This window comes from Lagenorhynchus albirostris, chromosome 9 (genome assembly GCF_949774975.1).
Source record: "Lagenorhynchus albirostris chromosome 9, mLagAlb1.1, whole genome shotgun sequence".
NCBI lineage: Eukaryota > Metazoa > Chordata > Mammalia > Artiodactyla > Delphinidae > Lagenorhynchus > Lagenorhynchus albirostris.
Window position 1 is genome coordinate 84,366,341 of NC_083103.1, and position 16,184 is coordinate 84,382,524.

General features: G+C 40.9%; 1 protein-coding gene across 2 annotated transcripts in view; it reads left to right on the plus strand.

Moving 5' to 3' along the window:
- Nucleotides 1-437: 437 nt before the first annotated feature.
- Nucleotides 438-16,184, plus strand: part of CUL5 (cullin 5) — a 96,597-nt gene continuing 80,850 nt past the window's right edge. For both annotated transcript variants that reach the window (XM_060160324.1, XM_060160325.1), the window contains exon 1: nucleotides 438-873. In XM_060160324.1, the coding sequence (XP_060016307.1) occupies nucleotides 850-873 (24 nt within the window). In that variant the 5' untranslated portion in view covers nucleotides 438-849. The remainder of the gene's footprint in view (nucleotides 874-16,184) is intronic.

A 16,184-nucleotide genomic window follows, 5' to 3' on the forward strand; every position in this document is an offset into this window, starting at 1 on the left:
ATATTCTCTTTCTTCTCCTAGTGGTTTGAGGTCTGAAGGGATAAAGCTTAGGGGTTTATGGCTTAGGATATTCTAGGATAATGTGCCTTCAGGTAATCCAAGATTTATATTCATTACCTGAATAACCTCTTATAGATTATTTCACTGCCAGGCACTCTTGAGTAGAAATATTAATAGTTAACACTTTCGTGCATGCATTCATTCATTCATGCAAACAAATATTTAGTGGGTGCCTTCTATGTGCCCTTTCTTCTTGAAGACAGCTAGTACAAGCATTTCATTCGGGAATCCCCCGAGGCGGGGGATGAGGGAATACGTCTAGTCCCGCCAGCAGAGGGCGTGCTTTCGCACTCTCCGCAGCCTCCCGGCCCACGAGGCCCCACGCTCGCTCCCTAGCGCGGCCCCGCCCGCCGCATCACGTGACTCGGCCACCGAACCAGAGCTGCAGGGCCCAAGCCGGGCTAAGTTCGTTGCCGGTGGCCTCTGCGGGTGCAACCACAAAGGGTAATCCGAAGGAGTGGGGGGGCTCGCGAAGTCGATGCTTCCTCTTCCAATTCAGGTCGGCTCCCGTTACCTTCTCACCATTCGCCGTTGCTATCTTCCTGAGCGTTTGCATGAGCTCTTTCGTCTGGGGAGGCTCCGGTGACCATGTAGGGGGGAAAAGTGAGGAAGCTCCAGGTGCCTGGGACTAGGTCACCGCTGTTGGCACGCCGCCCCGGCTCACCCCACATCTCCATTGCGGGCCGGTGGCCCCGTCAGCCCAGGTGGAAACTCCGGCCTGCAGTTGTGGCCTGGCAAGGAGCGCCACGAAATCTCGCGCCGTCTCGCGAGAGTCTAAGTTGAAGGAACATGGCGACGTCTAATCTGTTAAAGGTAAGACCCTCAGTCCAGCTTGGTTTTTACCCTGGGGGCGCTGGGTTCAGCTCTTAGGGAATGGCTCGGCCCAGGTTCAGCGGCAAAATGTGGGAGTGTTCAGGGGTTGCCTACCGGAAGGGAAGCCAGGGAGGCTGCCGCCGAGGACCGGAACGCGGGTCTCCGGCCTTGGGGTGGAGAGGCTCTGGTTGTCCCTCTTGCCGGTTGACCGGTGTGTGAAAGGCCCTGCCGAGGGCTGGAGGGGAGCAGTGCTTTCAAGGGACCAGCTCTGGCCTGGGGCCGCAGAAGAAGGGTGGTGCCGGGTCCTGAAAGATAGGGCAGTTAGTATTCTTGGCGTCTCAGTTTCTTCTGAAGCGAGAGCCTAAGGCGCAAAGAAGGAAAATCCAAGAAAATGTTCCATAACAGGTTTTAATGACTGGACCCCCACCTCCTCAATTTCTGTTCTCATTCTGCCTGCATGAAACTACAAGTCAGACAGCAGTGCCTGTCACCTCACTCCCTCCCTTATCTGCATGCTACTCCTTCCCTCCTATCCTCCCTTTCTTAAGTTCATATTTTACCCTTTTTTCCTTAGGAAACTGTTCCTCAACCCCATTACAGCACACAACCAGATGATTACTGTGGAAGCACTACCATCGTTTTATGGGTTAGGATAGTTGCCTTATCAAAGAAAACGGTTAAATTTAGTTTTATGTATTTGGGATAGCAAGGGAGATGTAGGCCCAGAGAGGCAGATTCTCTACCATCAGTTAAAAAGTTTGGAGGAGAAGAAGGAAGACATGGCACTAGTTTCTGCTTTGCTGTCTTTGTAATAGGAACCTTTTGCCTTAAAAGTATTGACTGAAATGGGGGTAGTGATTAGCTCAGGGAACACAAACACAAAGGATGAACTACTCCTCCCTCAAACCCATCATTAGGCCTTCAGACAGTGTGGATTGATAATAGAAAATAATAGAACAGAAAATATATTAAAATTTACTGTAACCTCACTCATATCTTCTTTAGACTACTACACTGTTAGCTACACTGTTAACTGTTTAATACATGGGACTGTCTCCTAAAATGTAGACCTAATTTTACTAATTTAAGAGGCAATATATCTTTTAAAAGGGGAAGGACCTAGAACTTGACTGAATTTCTGCCACTTAGAAGCTGTATGACTTTGGGCAAGTTTCTAAACCTCTCCGTGCCTGAGCTTCTTCATCAATACAGTGGCATTATCAATAGCACCTATTTCATAGGAGCATTGTGAAGATTGAGTTAATATATGTAAAATCTTAAAACAGTGACTGGAACTTAATTAGCACCCAATAAACATAAATTGCTAGAGTTACTATTTCTGCTGCTTCTCTAAGAAAACAAATTCATGGGAATTGAGTAACCCACTCTCTACTCTTCTTTTATAACAGTATAGCAAAGCTCTAATGTGTTAATTCAGAAAGAAAACTTTAACTTGTTAATTCAGAAAGACTCCTGTTAATGCATCTGTGTATTTACATAAGCAGTAGTGTATATTATTAATTGAAATGTGTTTAAGAAGTAATTGAATTCCTTATTCTTTGTGAATTTTTGACTTGTTGATTACCTGGATATAAAGCAAGGTCTTTTTTCCTCCCAGATTTCTCTCTCAGAAAAGAGTGAGTCACTTTATTCTACTCCATACAAAGCCTTACAAAGGATTGTTTGGAGGAAATATAAGTCTGAAGCTACTTCAGTCAATACTAGTAAGTGGTTACCTAGTAGAGATTGTGAATCGACATCTATAGCACACACCTACCTATAGAATGAAAAAACTGCCTGAATGTCTAGAAATCGGCACTTAGGACTTAGGTTAAAAAGATCGTAATTCAAGCAGTTCTGTAACTCAAATAACTTTTATAAATGAAAGGAAAGTGATAACGCTTTGACAAACTGGTAAAAGACTCAGTCTCTTTAGTGAACATGAAGAGATGCCAAAGATACACTGGAAAATTTTCAGCAAAATTATTTAACGAAGTGTTAAAAAGGGGGAAAAAGAATTTCTAAATATTTTATATAGTATGTGATTTTAAATATGTACGACTAACATAATAAAATGGATATTATAAGTAGACATTTGATTCTTTTATCTGTATCACCAAAAGTTTATGTATTCAAGGTGGCCAGAAAACCTTTTGTATTTCTTTTTTCTCTCCTCATTGCGGGGGTGGGAGGCTGGAGGGGAATTGCCTTGTGTTTGTACATTTAGAAGTAGTTAATTAAAAAGTGGGGAAGTTTGTCTTCTTGGAGAAATGCAGTAAGATCCTAACAGAATTCATAGGATCATTTAAATTCAAGTCTGGAGGAGGGTGTGTGAGAGGAATGGAGTGGGAGTTTGGGGTTAGCAGATGCAAACTAGTATATAGAGAATGGATAAACAGCAAGGTGCTACTATATAGCACAGGAAACTATTCAATATCCTATGATAAACCATAATGGAAAAGAATATGAAAAAGAATGTGTGTGTGTGTATGTGTCTGTGTGTGTGTGTGTGTGTGTATATATATATATATGTATAAAAGTGAATCACTGCTGTACAGTAGAAATGAACACATTGTAAATCAACTGTACTTCAATTTAAATAAATAAATAAATTCAAGTCTGGTAGTACCTTGAATAGAGATAGAGCTGGCTGGGGAGTGGCCAACTTAGCCTCATTTCCTTTTTTGACAGGATTAATAGGTTAGTTCATTAGACAAATGCCTTAGACATTGCGCGGTTAGATTTCATCAGAGCATATTTGACAGAATTATCATGTCTTATGGTCAAAATGGAGGGATGTGGGCTAGATGAGAATACAGTTTGAATTTGATTATCAGGTAAACAGCTGTACCTGAAGAATGATGAGTAATAAATCATCAACCCTGAAGGGAGGCCTTTAGTGTCCTGCTGAAAAAATATGTCCTCTTCCTGTGTACCAGTAACCTGGTTGGAGTTAAGTTTATTGAATTTGTGGATGAAGAGTTCGAAGGGATAGCTAATAAGTTTATGAAAGATAACAAGGTTCAGAACTTTGCTGTGAAACTTGAAAGTCAGAACACAATGCGATAAAAACCACCTACTTATTTCATATTGGAATTTGATTGTAATAATAATTATATTTACTAACGTAAGTGGGCTATTGCTGGGTTTTGGAAATCTTTTGGATATACAAATATTTGTGTTGTACAATTTTACATATACAGTTATCAGTTGCTTGGGGGTTTATATCTCCCCAAACCTTTCAATATTACTACTTTAAGTTTGCTGTTTTAACATATAATTCTCCTTGTTCCTTTACTTTTGCCGTTACCACCTAGGCCTTCAGTGCACATTTTCTTCATTTCCAAGTGATTATCCTATTCCAAATAGCTGTTGTTGAAATCTTATTTTGTTAAACCTAACCCTGTTTAATTCTTAGCACATTACTTTATCCAGCTGTTTGAATGCCCTTAACTTTCTCGGTCAATAATACCACAACCTTTTCTAGTTTCCCCTATATTCTCCTCTTTTCCAAGGCACCTGCTACATTGCCTACTTCCACTTGTTCTTGTTCAGCCTTCTTTTTCCCCCCAGGACTTAGCAGCATGTCTCCTGTTATTTTGTTTCAGTCTCCTTTATTCTCACTTCTATGAGGATAAGAAAGTTCACCTATCCCCCTCATATAAACTTGACCTGTACTCTGCTTTGGCTTCAAACCTCTGCCCTTTTCTCTCTTTCCATTCACTGTCATAGTTCTTAGAAAAGCAGCCCCCAATTGCTTCTTTTATAATTCTTCACCTTTTTCCTTAATTTATTATGACTTGGCTCTCCCCGTACCCCCACCCAATTATATTAAAACTGTCAGTCTCAGGATCACTAGCAACCTCCTGATTGCCAAAGGAGATTCTCCCTGGATACATTCATCCTCTATTCTGATATTGTTGCTTGCTTGCTACTTAATGCTTCCCTTTTGGTTTTATGCCATTCTCTACTTGGTTTCCTATCTCTCAAATCTCATGTGTTTTTCACCTCTCCTCCCCAGTATAATTATTTCTCAGGATTTAATCTTCATCCTTTTTCTGTCTTTGTACTTTTTTTTTTCTGGGTCAGTCTTAACTCCCATGATTTCACTATTTTTATCTCTTAACTGTGATCTGAGGACTAGACCAAAACACAATGCTGACCATATCACTTTCCAGCTCATTTTTTAAAAAACTACTTATCTATTTGGTTGCGCCGGGTCTAAATTGCAGCAGGCAGGCTTGCTCCTTAGTTGCGGCTCCAGGGCTCCTTAATTGCAGCTTGCCAGCTTTTTAGTTGCAGCACGTGGGCTCCTTAGTTGTGGCATGCATGTGGGATCTAGTTCCCTGACCAGGGATCGAACCTGGGCCCCCTGCATTCGGAGTGGATTCTTATCCACTGCACCACCAGGGAAGTCCTGCTCATATACCTTTGATAGTTCAAGTTCTTTGAGATCTTTCTAGCTGTGTCTTCTCCCTAATACCTCTCTCCTCCCTCTCCCCCACTCCTCTCTCTCTCTTTCTCTCTCTTTCTCTCTCTCTCTCTCTCTCTCTCTCTCTCTCTCTCTCACACACACACACACACACACACGCGCACACACACACGCACACACGCACACACACACCCTTACCCCTCCCTCTACCTGGCTAGTTACTTCTTGATTTACTGCATACCAGAGTCTTCAAGACTTTTTGTTTGTTGTTTTTTTTTTTTTAATATTTATTTATGGGCACATGGGCTTTCCTCTAGTTGCGGTGTGTCAGTTTTCTCTCTCTAGTTGTGGTGCATGGGCTCCAGGGCACGTAGGCTCTGTAGTTGTGGCACGCAAGCTTTCTTGTGTGAGCTCAGTAGTTGTGGTGTGTGGGCTTAGTCGCCCTGTGGCATGTGGGATCTTAGTTCCCCGACCAGGTATCGAACCTGTGTCCCCTGCCTTGGAAGGCAGATTCTTTATCACTGGACCACCAGGGAAGTCCCTCTTTGCTGTTTCTCCTGTCAGGAATCCCCCCCCTCAGTATTACCCTGTCAAAATCCTATTTAGTCATCAAGACCCAGCCTAGATACCTCCTTTCTTCGTCTTTTTTTTTTAATTTTTAAAATATGTATTTATTTATTTGGCTGTGCCGGGTCTTAGTTGTGGCATACAGAATCTCCGTTGCCGTGTGCAAGATCTTTAGTGTCAGCATGCGGGATCTAGTTCCCTGAGCAGAGATTGAACCTGGGCACCTTGCATTGGGAGCGCAGAGTCTTAACTGCTGAACCACCAGGGAAGTCTCCCTCCTTTCTTTTTAGTGTTCTCATTTGGAATTTAATTGTTGCTTACTCTGCACAGGCATAGCACTGCATCAATCTATTCTAGCACTTAACATTTTTTAAAATTTAATTAATTAATTTATTTATGGCTGTGTTGGGTCTTCGTTTCTGTGCGAGGGCTTTCTCTAGCTGTGGCAAGCGGGGGCCACTCTTCATCGCGATGCGCGGGCCTCTCACTGTTGCGGCCTCTCTCGTTGCAGAGCACAAGCTCCAGACGCGTAGGCTCAGTAGTGTAGCACTTAACATTTTGCCTTCTGTATTAGTTACAGGATATGTTTACATATATATCTAACTCCCTTTCTAGATTGTAAGCAGTATTAGTTTAGGGACTTTATAATCTGTTGATGCTTTAACCATTTTAGCACAGTGATTACTCGTGGTAGGTGCTCCATAAATGAGTGATAGTTGATTGAAAAGAGAAGTCTAGTGCATGCATTGTAGATGCTCAGTAAATGAGTGTTGATTGGTTAAAGGGAGGAATTTTCTGCCTTTATTCCCTTCTAAGTAGATCTAGAGAGGGGGAGAGAGGGGAGTAGAGGTATAAAACCAACCCACAAGGCAATCCAAACTTAAAACTGAAATATGGAGGACACTACTTTTTTCAGTGGAAACTTTTTTACCCTTTGAGAGGAAAGAAAATGGAAATACAAAGGAGTAGTTCAAAGTGTGTGTAGAATTTATTTTTTATTTAAATAATTTTATAGACACATGTGCAAGGCACCGGGATGCAAAGATAATGCAGAACAATGTCCATGCTCTTTGGGAATTATACTACTACAGATACTAAAGGAGATAAAGTACTAATGATTTGTTTTAAGGCAAGAACTTTAGGAGTGCTATGAGTTGTATTGGTCCCTCATAGACATAGGAGATCACTGCTGGTGGGATGATCAAGGAAAGTTTTATGGAGAAAGCATTAGAGCTGGATTTTGAAGAATGGGTAGACTTTTTGTAGGTGATGATTAGGGGAAAATTTGGTAGAACATGCTTGGCAAAGAATATGGATGTGATACCAAGATTTGAATAGTGTCAGTGAATGTGGTTAAGATACACAACTGGATAATTCTTTTTAATGTCTATTTAAACATAAATGAGAGCCTTATTTAGAACCCAACTTTTCATTGGGTTGATGGAAATTGCCCTTTTGAATGGACATCTAAGAGGAATGTGATCCTTAGGGCCACCTTCCTTCACTCCACTGGCCTGTCCTAGAGACCTGGTTACATTTGACACTCACAGCCGAGGGAGAAAACCAATTCGAGGGTGTGTAGATTGGCCATCACTAGAGGTGGGAGTGGGAATAGAGGACTAAATCATCACTTACTATAAAACTGTGATTAAATATAAATGTGAAAATCTTTCATGTTCTGTGAAAATATAAATGAGTGAGCAGTTACCATAATCTGGAGGTGATATATGTAAATTAAAGCTACTAACAGGAAGTGGCAGTTTAAGGTACACTTTAGAGATCAGTCATTTATCAATGGATTAGAAGAGAGGAATTTCAGACTGCAGGAGGTTTTCAAGAGGACACTAGGCATCCATCTGGTGGACAGAGAAGAAGGGTGGAAAAGAGAGACAGACAGGTGTTTCTTATTAGGTATTTTGTTAGGGTCCTAGTGAACCTAAGTTGTATCACAGAAAGTCATGACTCTTGCCTTGGTATAGTGATAGAGTAAATTGGTGCCTTATAGGCTCTGTAAACAAGTAAACAAGTTACAGCTCAGGTTAAAACGTTGGTCATTATACATGGAGTACATAGAGGTTAAGTAACATCAAGGATATTTGATCTGTATAACTGGGCTTGTTCATTCCACAGATACATTAGTATCCACTCTGTGCTGAATCCTACTCGAAGTGTCAGTGATACAGCAGTGAATAAGACAGACAAGGTCCCTAGTGTTTGGAGCTTATATGCTAATGCATAAGTACTAACACCAGAGAAATAAGTTAACACATTGGGAAGTTTTTATAGTAATGAGGTCTGTGATGAAAACAGTATAATCAAGAGTGCTCAGAAGATGGTGCCACTATTTTACTTACTTATTTACAGCAGAAAATAATTTTTTCCCCTAAATACAGCTTTTAATTATATTCTGTTGAATTTTCCTTCCCTGCTATTTGATGACATTTCAGCCAGATCCCATAGTTTTCCGTTTTTTTTTTTTTAAGTACTGTTTAGGGAATTTCCTGGAGGTCCAGAGGTTAGGACTCCATACTTCCACTGCGGGGGGGCTCGGGTTCGATCCCTGGCTGGGGAACTAAGATCCTGCAAGCCGAGCGGTGCAGCCAAAAATTTTAAAAAGTACTGTTTAGTCTGAATTAAAATTTCATTCTCATAGCCAATCAAAGTAACTGTCCTACCTGCTCAAGACCTTGGCTCTGGATCTGCAGAAAGGAAAAGGGAATGACATTCTTCTTAAGTTGACTTGGGAAGGCTTCTCTGAGGTGACAGTAACACTGAGACCCAAATGATTTGCTTTCTAGGCAAAGGTCTGAGGTGCAGTGGTGAGCTTGGCATATTTGAGTAACACCTTTAAAAGGGTGGTGTGGCTGGAACATATTGAGAATTGCCAGTATTCGAATATATACTGTAGTTTTGTGGTTCTTTTGTTTAATGGGGATTGCAAATGTGGTTTTTGTTTTTTGTTTTTTGTGGTACACGGGCCTCTCACTGTTGTGGCCTCTCCCGTTGCGGAGCACAGGCTCCGGACGCGCAGGCTCAGCGACCATGGCTCACGGGCCCAGCCGCTCCACGGCATGTGGGATCCTCCTGGACCGGGGCATGAACCCATGTCCCCTGCATCAGCAGGCGGACCCTCAACCACTGCGCCACCAGGGAAGCCCTCTATTACTTTTAAAACATTTTGCAAGCCAGTAGGGTTTTCTGTTTCTCATGTGTTTATTTAAGCACTCCTATTTTTTAACATAGTACCAAATTTTATATTTATACATAAGCAGTTATACCTCTACTCTTTCTTGGGATCAGGTAACATGGAATTGTTGTAGATGAATTCATTGCTTGAAAAAGCAGTTTTGAATTTCAGTGGGAGGTGTGCAGATTTTCAAATCAATGATATATTCTAGAAAGATCTATATAGCATCTTTCATTACTGGCCTATAACACCTCCCTCCACTCCAATATATTACAAAAAATTATTTTTTTTCTGTAATTTACCTTCTTCCTAGTGCACGTTTGTTTATCTTTGAAACAACCACCAGGGCTATAAATAAGAGATTGTGGGACTTTACTGTCAAAATTGTTTTAGAACTGATACTTCTACTAGGGAATATTTTTCAGGTAAAGCTGAATGTAGTTTATTTGGGTCTGGGCAACCAACATGTTATATTAAGAGATCCTGATTTCTTTGTACTGATTAGAGCAGGGAAAGGGAGCTGAACCTTTGTTCACCTGTTTTTCTTTTCATTTTTCTTTACCGTTTTTATCCTCTCCTAATTGTTTGTGAGAAACTTTACACTGATATTTTTTGTTAATATTTATTTATTTATTTTGGCTTCGCTGGGTCTTAATTGTGTCTCGTGGGATCTTCGTCGTGGCATGCAGGATCTTTTTAGTTGTGGCATGTGGACTCTTAGTTGCAGCATGCATGTGGGATCTAGTTCCCTGACCAGGGATCAAGCCCAGGCCCCCTGCATGGGGAGCTTAGAGTCTTAACCACTGGACCACCAGGGAAGTTCCTACACTTTTTTTTTTCCCCTCAGCCCTCGGGGTTTTACATTAAGTAAAAAGCAATTCAGTAGTAGGTAAGCTTTTATCTTATTTAAAATAAGGAAAGAAGAAGGGAGAACGCAGGGAAAAAGAAATGAACCCCAAGAGTTACAACTTCAACATTTGCTTTTATTGGACAGTACATCCAAAATGCATCACCTCTTATAAACCATCCAACTCAAATGCATTATTCCCCTGGCATTTTTTTTCTATGGTCAGTGATTCCACCAGCCATTCATTCAAGTCAGAAATCTGAGAGCCATGTTGTATTATCCAACAGGCAGAGCAAGCACGTGTCCATTATCCACAATTTAAGAAATACTGTACTGGAAAGTGAATTACTTGAGGACCTTTCATTTATGTGTCCCAGTGACTAGCATAATTCTTCATGTACAGCAGGTAGTCAGATGTTTGTTGAATGAATAAGTGTAGTAATGAATGATTAAGAATCCCACCCCCAAAATAAGTTCAAACTCTTTCATTAGTAGTTATTTTTTGTCCTTAAAATTAGTTGTTTGGGTTTTTAAAAGTACAAGCATTGTCAGAATTTGTTAAAAAATTTTTTTTACCTCTATAAAAGAATCCTAAAAGCTTTTTTTTTTGACTCATTTATGGGTCAAAAGAAACCTAAAAGTTTTAAAGGGAAGTGGAATGTGAAATTTTTCATTTCAGTGGAAAAATGTGTCCTCCCACTCCCCCACTATGTTTAAAGAGAAATATGTCTTTTATGTAGTGATGCTTCCACCTTATGGCTTCTAGATAATTGCCACTAAATTTTTATAATCATAGATTTTTTTTTTCCTTCAGTTTATAAGCCTGATGAGGTGAAGCCAAGGGCTGGATCTGGCCCATAGGTTAGAAGTCCTACCATTCCTCTTCCAGGAAAGGTCCAGGGAGTATTTAAGAATGTGGCTGTAACAGAACTAAACTGCTTGGATTTGACCCCTTGCCCTGCCACTTACTGCTTGTAACCTTAGGGAAGTAACCTAACCTAATTACAGTGTACAGTTTTTTCACCTCTTAAATGATAATAATGTCACCTAACACATAGGGTAGTTGTAAAGATTAAATAAATTAATATTTGTAGGTATATATTTAGAATAGAACCTGACACATAATTGGCAATCAGATGTTATAAGGTAAAACGATAAAAGTGATGGAGTGATCTATACTGAAGTTAAATAATAGAGGGTATAAATAGCTGAACTCATTTTATCACAGATCTCAAATGTTTGAACTACCCTTGGAAATGTAAAGGAAACTATTTAAAGATAAAAGGAAATGCTCTTTTGTACCACATTTATCACATGTACAAAATTTATTGGTTTCTATAACCCCGAATTAGCCAAATGCCATATATTTGTAATGAAAGAAATAGTAGAAAGTCTTGCAGTGGAATAATTAAGCAAAAGTGTAATCAGAAATTTTTTATCATTCCAGTTTCAAGCATCCTACTCTGATTACCCTCTCCTGTTTTTCTAACTCATTCTAGTGCTTTTATTCTGATCATCCAGCTCCACTATGGTCTCCAACTCATTGATTCTGCCTCATTGTTTAATGTCTGAAATCTCTGGGTTTATAGTTTTCATCAAATTAGGAAACATTTTAGCCTTTATTTCTTCAAATATTCTCTGAATCCCAAGATTCCGGTTATATGTAGATGAGGTCATTTGATGTTGTCTCACAGCTCACTGATATTCTTTTTATTTTTAATTTTATTTATTTATTTATTGACATATAGTTGATTTGTAATGTTTCTTTAGTTTCAGGTGTACAGCACAATGATTCAGTTATATATATTCTTTTCCAGATTCTTTTCCCTTATAGGTTATTACAAAATATGGGGTATAGTTACCTGTACTATAAAGTAGGTCTTTGTTGGTTATCTGTTTTATTTATAGTAGTGTGTATGTGTTAATCCCGAACTCCTAATTTATCCCTCCCTAATACTTGTTTTTAAACAACTTTTGTTTCTGTGATGTTCATGCTTTCTGCTATTTTCTTAAATGTGTGGAGTGTATTCATAATAGCTAGTTTAACATCATTGTCTACTAAAACTATCATCCACGTCATTTCTGGGTCAGTTTCCTTTGTTTGGTTTTTCTCTTGATGGTGAGTTTATATTTTCCTGCTTCTTTGCCTGCTTGATAAGTTTTGATTGGATGCCAGACGTGTTTTTTATGTTTTAGGGGCTGGATTTTTAAAATTTCCTTTAAATATTTTGGCTGTGACACAGTTAAGTTACTTGGAATCAGTTTGATCCTTCTGAAGCTTGCTTTTAAAGTTAGAGTGGGTCCAAACAGCACCGAAGGTACGGCTACTTTGGTGTCATTATAGATGCAATACCTTTCTGAAGACTGCCAGATGCCTAGCATATTAAGGAGTGTTTCCACTCTGGCTGGCAGAACATGAACTATTACTAGCCCTGTGTGGACTCTGGTGATTGTTTTGTCTACTCCTTTCAAATGATTATTTCCCCAGTCTCTGATAGTTTTCTCACTCACATGTATAGGTCAATATTTAATAGTCAGAGGCTTGAGTGGAGTCCTCTACATATCTCCAGAGCTCCCTGTGTGTGCAGTTCCCTTTTTTCTGATACTCTGTGCCACGCATTTTCATCACCTTGGCCTCCCCAAACTCTGAACTCTTGTCTCCTAAACTTAGTGAAACCACCAGGCTGTTTGGGGTCCTTCTGCTTATGCTCAGTCCTGGAAACTCTAGGCAGTATGCTTGGGCATTTGTAGGGCTCACCTCATTTGTTTATCTTTTCTCAGGAAACACTGTCCTGTACTCCCCTTTGGTTTTCCAGTTGTTCAAGCAGGAGGAGAAATCTGGCACCTGTTATTCTATCCTGGTTGGAAGCAGAGGGCTCTGTCTTTCATCATCCTGTTGTCCTTTCTCTTCCCCTTACCCAGCATAAATTCTCTGTTCAATCATTATAATCTCTTCCTGGAATACACTTTTGACTCCTTTGCTCCTCTCTTGTTTCACTGGGGAAAACCACAACCCTGGATCCACCTCTTCACCTTTTAGTGCCATCTATGCAGTTGAATGTTGCAGGAGAAAAAGATACACACATGCTATTTTCACTTTAAATTCATGACCACAAACTATAATTGAGCCCAGTCACACTGTACTTCCATAGTCATTTATTCTTCCACTTTCCTAGATGTCTGTTTCACATCTTTTCTCTCAAAATTTTGGCACCTCCTCTCCCATCTTCCACGGCATTTTCCTTATTTCCATATCACTAAGAAGCTGAAGCAATCAAAAAGGAACTTCTCACAGTGGTGTGGTGCCACATCTACCCTCCTACCCACATCTGCACGTACCATGTACTTTGCCTTCTCTTAGCATATAGTCACTTCCTCCATCTGTGCATTAGATTCCATTCCCTTTTGCCTGTCCAGGGCATTTAAAATTCTCCAACAATTTCCTTCTTTTCTCCTACATCATCAGTATTACATCTTAGAACATACTTATCAGTATACAAACATACTGTATTCCATCTAGATGGGTGGGATGGGGGGAGGGAGGTCCAAGAGGGAGGGGATATATGTATACATATAGCTGATTCACTTCACTGTACAGCAGAAAATAACACAACATTGTAAAGCAATTATACTCCAATAAAAAAAATTTTTTTTTTGATTCCCTCTTACCCTATCAGTTATCATGCTGTTTCTGTGCTCCTTTTTTTTTTTTTTTTTTTTGCAGTACGGGGGCCTCTCACTGTTGTGGCCTCTTCCGTTGCGGAGCACAGGCTCCGGACGCGCAGGCCCAGCGGCCATGGCTCACGGGCCCAGCCGCTCTGCGGCACGCGGGATCCTCCCGGATCGGGGCACGAACCCGTGTCCCCTGCATCGGCAGGCGGACTCCCAACCACTGCGCCACCAGGGAAGCCCAGGGAGCTACTCTTCATTGCGGTGCGCGGGCTTCTCATTGCGGTGGCTTCTTTTATTGCGGAGCACGGGCTCGAGGCACGCGGGCTCAGTAGTTGTGGCACATGGGCTTAATTGCTCCGTGGCATGTGGGATCTTCCCGGACCAGGGCTCAAACACGTGTCCCCTGCATTGGCAGGCGGATTCTTAACCACTGCGCCGCCAGGGAAGTCCGAGCGAGTTTTATATATAGAATGTTAGAAGAGGCAATACAGAAATAAGGCATGATTGGCTAGGAGGTCAGGGATTTCCTTATAAGGTAAGCAGGTCCTATTTTTTAGGTAAGGTTAGCTAGCTAAAACTGAGTTAGAGGATTGTGATTGGTGTTATGTTTCCTTGACAGTGAGGTGTTTCCCATATGTGCAGGCTGATTTAAGTTTAGATTTTTGATGTGGGCTGAGCCAATGGGGTGGCCTCTGTTTTGCTGTTCCAATATACAAATTAACTTTACTAGACAAAAACCTTAGAGTCAGGCTTTATTCCTTTCTCTCATCCCAGATGCCTGCTGTCAGGAAATCTTGTTAGCACTACCTTTAAAACATATAAAATCTAATTACTACTCACTACCACCCTGGTCCATGTCACTATTATTTCTAACCTTGCCTCCTACACTCAGGTTTAACACTTGCCCCTTTAATGTATTCTCAGCATAGCAATCAGGAAGATTTAAAAATATAAGTCAGATCGTGTCACTTCTTGCTCAGAATTTTTTAATGGTTCCCTATCTCACTTATGGTAGAAGCCAAACTTTTTACAATGGCAAGGCCCTACAAGATCCGGCCCTACGTTGCTTCCCTGACCTCATCCACTCTCTCCTCTGTCCTTATTTTGCTCTACTTTGAATACATCAGGCATGCTTCTACCGTAGGGTCTTTGCAATGGCTGCTTCCTCTGCCTGGAATAGTCTTCTCCCAGTTATCCCCCATGGTCAATCTCCCATCAGCTTCCCCATGGCCCATCTGTGTGTTTGAGAAGAAGAGTGCCTCTGAGGGAATTAGTTGTGCTGTGAAAAGTGAAGGATAGAGGGACAAGGATATGGCAAATGTTGAAATCCTATTGGTGAAAGAGAGCCAGTGGGTGAGATAATCTTAGACTTATTAGCTATTCTGAGTGGTAATGAAAGACTTAAGCAGAAGAGACTTGTAGCACATCAGTAAAGATGAGGCAGCCGTTAGTTAGCCATTGGAAAAATTCATAAATCAGGGTTTGTAATTTGAAGGTGTCTTCGCCTATTAATATCTTTTGTAGGTAGTAGGTTTGGTGTCCTGCTGCTTAGTTTTGATTTAATTATATGCTTTTCATTTTAACAGAGAATAGGTCGAAGAACTGCTTGAACATCGTTTCTGGAATCTATTATAAAAGCTTAATAGGAAAAATTCAATTATTTAGTTTCTCCTTTAACTGAGTATTAGAGGAAAATGTTTCTGTAGTTAATCTTGTATGTTTCATCAAATAAGAGACAGTGTTTCCTGTCATTTTACCATAGCTGATAGATTTCAGAGCCTAACCAGTATTTATCTCATACCTGTTTAGTCTTCTGTACCTTTTTCATTATTTATTTATTTATTTAGGTCTCTCACTGTTGCGGCCTCTCCCATTGCGGAGCACAGGCTCTGGACGCGTAGGCTCAGCGGCCATGGCTCACGGGCCTAGCCGCTCCGCGGCATTTGGGATCTTCCCAGACCAGGGCATGAACCCGTGTCCCCTGCATCAGCAGGCGGACTCTCAACCACTGCGCCACCAGGGAAGCCCCTATTTTTTATTTTTTTAAAAATAAATTTATTTATTTATTTTTGGCAGTGCTGGGTCTTTGTTGCTGCGCGAGGGCTTTCTCTAGTTGCAGCAAGTGGGGGCTACTCTTCGTTGTGGCATGCGGGCTTCTCATTGTGGTGACCTCTCTTGCTGCGGAGGATGGGGTCTAGGCGTGTGGGCTTGCTTCAGTAGTCGTGGCTCACAGGCTTTAGAACGCAGGCTCAGTAGTTGTGGCGCACGGGCTTAGTTGCTCTGCGGCATGTGGGATCTTCCCGGACCAGGGCTTGAACCTATGTCCCTTGCATTGGCAGGCAGATTCTTAACCACTGTGCCACCAGGGAAGCCCCGTTTTTTATTTTTAATTGCAGGATTTACACTAAGTTTAATTTTGTAAGTTGCCAGAATCACTTATGGAAGTAGACCTATTTGACATTATAAAATATTCTCTTATTAAGAGGGTATTATGTTTCTCCATGTCATAGTCAAGAAAAGATTTGCATGTCCTTTCTGTGGTTCTTCCATATTTGTTTATTTGCACACCCTTTTCTCAGAGGGAAGAGTAAATGAAGAAATGATGG